The sequence below is a fragment of the Nicotiana attenuata genome, unplaced genomic scaffold, assembly GCF_001879085.1.
Source record: "Nicotiana attenuata strain UT unplaced genomic scaffold, NIATTr2, whole genome shotgun sequence".
NCBI lineage: Eukaryota > Viridiplantae > Streptophyta > Magnoliopsida > Solanales > Solanaceae > Nicotiana > Nicotiana attenuata.
In genome coordinates, this window is record NW_017672239.1 from 181175 (window position 1) to 187522 (window position 6348).

General features: G+C 37.0%; 1 protein-coding gene across 1 annotated transcript; it reads right to left on the reverse strand.

Annotated features, from left to right (window-relative positions):
* Positions 1 to 586: 586 nt before the first annotated feature.
* LOC109212431 lies at positions 587 to 5984 on the reverse strand. Its single transcript, XM_019376083.1, has 4 exons — positions 5468 to 5984; positions 5198 to 5397; positions 4616 to 5095; positions 587 to 604 (listed from the first exon to the last, which is right to left on the reverse strand). The coding sequence occupies exons 1-4, from the start codon at positions 5982 to 5984 to the stop codon at positions 587 to 589; spliced, it is 1215 nt and encodes a 404-aa protein (XP_019231628.1).
* Positions 5985 to 6348: the final 364 nt, after the last annotated feature.

Here is a 6348-nt window from a genome sequence, read left to right on the forward strand (position 1 = left end):
ACTTATGCCTGCAGAAAGTACAAACAAGTTGGTTGTCTACTGTGACTCTAATTGGGGATCTTGTATAGAGTCGAGGAGATCAGTAACTGAGTACTTGGTCAAATTTGGAAATGCACCGGTGTCTTGGAAGTCAAAGAAACAAATGACTGTATCCAGAAGTTTAGTTGAGGTTAAGTTCAGGAGTATGGCTTCATGTGCAGCAGAAGTCACCTGTATGATAGGGTTATTCAAGGAACTTGGAGTGAAGATTCAACAGCCTATAAGTCTGATATATGACAGCAAGGCTGCTATACAAATAGCAGCCAACCCTATCTTCCATGAAAGAACTAAACATATTGATATTGATTGTCATTTTGTTAGAGAAAAAATATATGAAGGACTGCTGAAGAAAGAGTATGTGCATACTAAAGATCAGCTAGCAGATCTACTTACAAATAGTTTGGGGAAGTTTCAACATGATCAACTGCTGAACAAATTAGGAGTGAAGAATGTGTATAAACTATCAGCTTGAGGGGGAGTGTTGACTAGAGTTAATGAACCAAGCTGATAAGTTAATTGTAGCTAACTATGTAACTATAGTAAGAAGTTAGTTAGTGTTAGAACTCTGTATCCAAAATCAGTAAATGAACAAACGTTAGTTAAAAAAAAACCAAAGCAGAAAAAATTCCGAGCCCACAAGTTTCTTGTGTTTCCTTAAGGAATTTAATCCCCTCACAATGCCCAAGGTTGCGGATTAATTCCTCCCAGGATAGAACAGAATAACTATTCTGTGATAGCGGTACCTTAAATCACAGAATTTCGGCGAACTCAAATGGCGGAGCAAATCACACAAAATGCTTACGTTTTGTTTTCGGAAAAACAATGCAGAATACAGAAGTTTGAGGGGAGAGATTTCAAATTTTTTTCGGTGGTGGTAAATGAGGCTAAGCCTCTCTATTTATAGCCACAGAAATTGAGTCTCAACAGGTGCATAGGTGCCTGTTCATAAATAAGGTGTCTCTTCAGCAGATTTATTTAAAATTCTATTGAACGGAAAGTTTGGTCGCGAACTCGACCATTGGAAAATGATTCCGCAATATTTTGCGAAAAAATATTATAAAAAAAATATTAAATAATGGAAAGGAAAATAAATTTGGTCCAAAAAATTATCAATCAATCATATCAATTGACCGAATCCGAATCCGAAGTCGAAGCCGAAGCCGAAGCCGAGTGGAGCAAGCGACGACGCTGACGGCGCGAGGCACCACTTCTTCTTAACTCTTTAAGAGCTAGAATAGTGCATCTCTATATAAGCACAAAGATTTTCTTTCCTTTTTCCAATGAGGGACAAAGTGCATTAGTAAAATAAACTAATTCAAAATTTTATTTCCCTCCATTTCTTTTCCCACCATTTTCCATTCACATCTCTTTTGTTATTACTAACAAAACTCAACAATCCCCCACATGAATGGGGAATGTCTATCCGAAACAAATATGCATGAAAAACTGTGTGTGATTCGCAAGTAAGGATTAATCGCATCTGGATAAGTAGGTTTCCCTTTGAACTTTCTGTAGTGAACATATGTCGGATCTACTCGATCAATCGGTAGATTTGATATCTTTGAACCGTCGAACTTTGGTATATACGTAGACAGCCATATGTCACACAATCAACCCTTAACCGTTTTTGGTTCTCATTGTTGTGTTCGTTTCAGCCATGAACACCGCCTGATTTCATAAGTGCGTAGAGAACTGGCCTTACAATATTCTCCTTGAAGCGACTTACACTTCACACTCATATATGTGATTCCTAAATGTGTTATCCCATAGATATACTATTTGATTTACCCCGTATCAAACTTAGAAACCATTAAAAAGTCCTAACGCTTTATCCTTGGTACTGAACATTGTCTTCATTATGAGAATGGACCAATATTTTATTTGACAATGTTGAACCTTCACTAATGACTTTGTTTGATCTCCTTGAACCTAGATCTTGGGATCTCCAGGCTTCTAGGTAGACTTACCACCATAGTGACTTGTCCTCGGCCATAGTCCCATTCCCTTTGATGACTTCTCAACCGCCTCTCTAGGTAGGCCTTTTGTTAGCGGATTCGATACATTATATTTTGACTTTACATAGTCAATTGTGATAATTCCACTAGAGAGTAGTTGTCTAACAGTATTATGCCTTCGTCGAATGGACGAGATTTTTCGTTATACATAACGCTCCCAGCCCTCCCTATTGCTGCTTGACTGTCGCAATGTATGCAAACAGGTGCCAAAGGTTTGGGCCAAAATGGAATGTCTTCTAAGAAATTCCGGAGCCATTCAGCTTCTTCACCGGCCTTGTCTAAAGCTATAAACTCAGGCTCCATTGTAGAGCGAGCGATGCATGTCTGCTTGGACGACTTCCAAGACACTGCTCCTCCACCAATGGTAAAAACGTATCCACTTGTGGATTTTGATTCCGTTGATCTAGTGATCCAATTTGCATCACTATATCCCTCAACAACTGCAGGATAGTTATTGTAATGCAATGCATAGTCTTGAGTATATTTCAAATGTCCCATAACTCATTTCATTGCTATCCAATGAGCTTGGTTGGGATTACTTGTGTATCGACTAAGCTTACTTATTGCACAAATTATATCAGGTCGTGTACAATTCATAATGTACATCAAACTTCCCAACACTCGAGCATATTCCAATTGAGATTTGCTTTGACCTTTGTTCTTTACAAGAGTATGGTTTAAATCAATTGGCGTTTTTGCTTCTTTAAAGTCCAAATATTTGAACTTTTCAAGAACCATTTTAATATAATGAGATTGAGACAAAGCTAGACCATGAGGAGTCTGAAGGATCTTAATTCCCAAAATTAAATCGGCAACTCCTAAGTCTTTCATATCAAACTTACTAGTAAGCATGCGCTTAGTAGCATTTATGTTAGCAATGTCATTGCTCATTATCAACATATCATCCACATATAAACAAACAATGACTATTTGATTTGGAGTATTCTTAATGTAAACACATTTGTCACCCTCATTGATCTTGAAACTATTTGACAATATTGTTTTGTCAAATTTCGCATGCCATTATTTTGGTGCTTGTTTTAGTCCGTATAGTGACTTAACAAGTCGACACACCTCCCTTCAGGTTGTTCCATATAGATTTCTTTCTTTGAATCTCCATTTAAGAAGGTTGTCTTTACATCCATCTGATGGATTTGAAGGCCATACACGGCGGCTAACGCTATTAACACCCGGATAGATGTAATCCTTGTTACCGGCGAGTATGTGTAAAAGTAATCAAGACCTTCTCGTTGTGTAAACCCTTTAACAACTAATCTTGCCTTATATTTGTCAATAGTACCACCAGCTTTCATTTTCCTTTTGAAAATCCATTTAGAACCCAAAGGTTTATTTCCCGGAGGAAGATCAACCAATTCCCAAGTATGATTACTTAATATGGATTCTATCTCACTATTGACTGCCTCTTTTCAATATTGTGATTCCGAGGAAGACATTGCTTCTTTGAACTTTTGAGGCTCATTTTCCAATAAGAATGCTAGAAAATCTGGTCCAAAGGAAGTGGATGTCCTTTGACGTTTACTACATCTTAGATTTTCCTCATCAAACGTACTTTCCTTTGCTTCTTCCCGAGGTCGTTTAGATTTTTCATTAGACGATTCACATTCCATTTTATACGGATAATATTCTCAAAGAATTCAGAATTATCCTATTCAATTACCGTATTAATATGAATGTCGGGATTTTCTGATTTATAAACTAGAAAACGATATGCCTTACTATTTGTTGCATATCCTACGAAAATGCAATCAACGGTTTTTGGTCCAATTTTTACCCTTTTGGGTTTAGGAACATGCACTTTAGCCAAACACCCCCCACATTAAAATATTTTAAGTTAGGTTTCCTTCCTTTCTATTTTTCATATGGAATGGATTGCGTTTTGCTATGGGGAACTCGATTCAGTATTCGGTTAGCTGTAAGAATAGCTTCCCCCCACAAGTTCTGAGGTAAACCAGAACTTATTAACAAGGCATTCATCATCTCCTTTAACGTTCTATTCTTTCTTTCCGTAATTCCGTTAGATTGCGGTGAGTAAGGGGCAGTTGTTTGGTGAATAATGCCATTTTCCAAATATATTTCTTCAAAAGAAGATTCATATTCGCCGCCCCTATCACTTCTTATCATTTTGATCTTTTTGTTTAGTTGCGTTTCAATTTCATTTTTGTATTGCTTGAATGTATCAATTGCTTCATCTTTACTATTAAGTAAGTAAATATAGCAATATCTAGTACTGTCGTCAATGAAAGTTATGAAATACTTTTTCCCACTGCGAGTTGGTATTGACTTCTTGTCGCAAATATCTGTGTGAATTAAGTCTAAAGGATTTGAATTCCTTCAACTGACTTATAAGGATGCTTAACATACTTTGATTCCACACATATTTGATATTTCGAGTTATTGCATTCAAACTTAGGCAATACTTCCAAATTAATCATTTTTCGCAAAGTTTTGAAGTTGACGTGGCCTAAACGTTCATGCCATAAATTATTTGACTCAAGCAAGTAAGAAGAAGCTAAAATTTTATTCATATCAATGGCAATTACATTGAGTTTGAAAAGGCGCTCAGTCAGGTAACTTTTTCCTACATACATTTCACTCTTACTAACTACAACCTTGTCAGAAACAAAAACACACTTAAAGCCATTCTTGACTAGAAGTGATGTTGAGACTAAATTCTTCCGCATTTCAGGAATATGAAGAAAATCATTTAGAGTCACAATCTTGCCAGAAGTCATCTTCAAAGCTATCTTGCCCGTTCCTTCAATTTTTGCAGTAGCGGAATTTGTCATAAAAACTGTCTCGTTGGGTCCAGCGGGAGCATAAGAAGTAAACAACTCCTTGTTAGCACAAACATGTCGAGTTGCTCCCGAATCAATCCACCATTCTCTAGGATTTCCGACTAGGTTGCATTCTGAAAGCATGGCACATAAATCGTCTATTTCATCATTCTTCTCAATCATGTTTGCTTGACTTTTCTTCTTGTCCTTCTTTGATGCACGACATTCAGCAGCTTTGTGTCCAACCTTTCCACAGTTGTGGCAATTACCTATGAATTTCTTCTTGCTTGGGTAATTCTTTGGTCCAGACGACTTCTTTCTCTTTTTACTCATTGAAGCTTCCTCAACAATATTTGCACCCATTATTATTAAAATTCCACGAGACTTCTTCTCAGCAGCCTTGTTGTCCTCTTCAATCCGTAGACGAACAAGGTCTTCAAGCGTCATCTCCTTGCGTTTATGTTTCAAGTAATTCTTAAAGTCCTTCCACAGCGGAGGCAGCTTTTCAATAAATGCCGCAACTTGAAACGCTTCATTTATGACCATATCTTCAATCATAAATTTATAAATTAGTAAAATAATCAATATATTGAATAACAATATTGACTCGATTTATACCTTCAGCAAGGAGGTCATGAACAATAACTTGCAATTCTTGGACTTGCGTTATGACAGATTTACCGTCAACCATTTTGAAATCAAGAAATTTGGCGGCCACAAACTTCTTTAGTCCAGCATCTTCAGTCTTGTACTTATTTTCAAGAGCATTCCACAATTCTCTTGATGTTTTCATGACGCTATAAATATTGTACAAGCCGTCTTCCAAGCAACTTAAAATATAATTTTTACATAAGAAGTCAGAATGCTTCCATGCCTCAGTGACCACAAATCGCTCATTTTCAGGAGTTTCTTCTCCCAGAACTGGAACGTCTTCGCTAATAAAGCGCTGTAAACTGAGTATGGTCAGGTAGAAGAACATTTTCTGCTGCCAACGCTTAAAGTCCACACCGAAAAACTTTCCGGGTTTTTCTGCCGGTGCCATCGCCGGTGCAGGAGTTGTGCGACTTGAAGACTCAGTTGTCGTTGCAGCAGTAGTCCCAACAGAACCATTCTGTTGTTCCGCACTCGTTGTCATTTTTTCTGTAAAAGAAATTGACAAACAGAATTAGTATATCGGTGAAGTTTTTATATCTTCAAACTGAATACAAACAACCAAGTTTTTATATCTCGGATTGAGCAGAAAGTCACAAAGACTTTAATCTAAAAAAGGAGTAGAAAATCCGAAGATTTTAATCTCCAAATCGGGAGTAGAAAATCAATAAGATTTTAGTTGGAAAAAGATTCGCAATATTTTTTCCGCGAAAAAAATATTAGAAAAGAAAATATTAAATAATGGAAAGAAAAATAAATTTGGTCCAAAAAATTATCAATCAATCATATCAATTGACCGAATCCGAATCCGAATCCAAGCGAGCGACGACGACAGCACGAGGCACCAC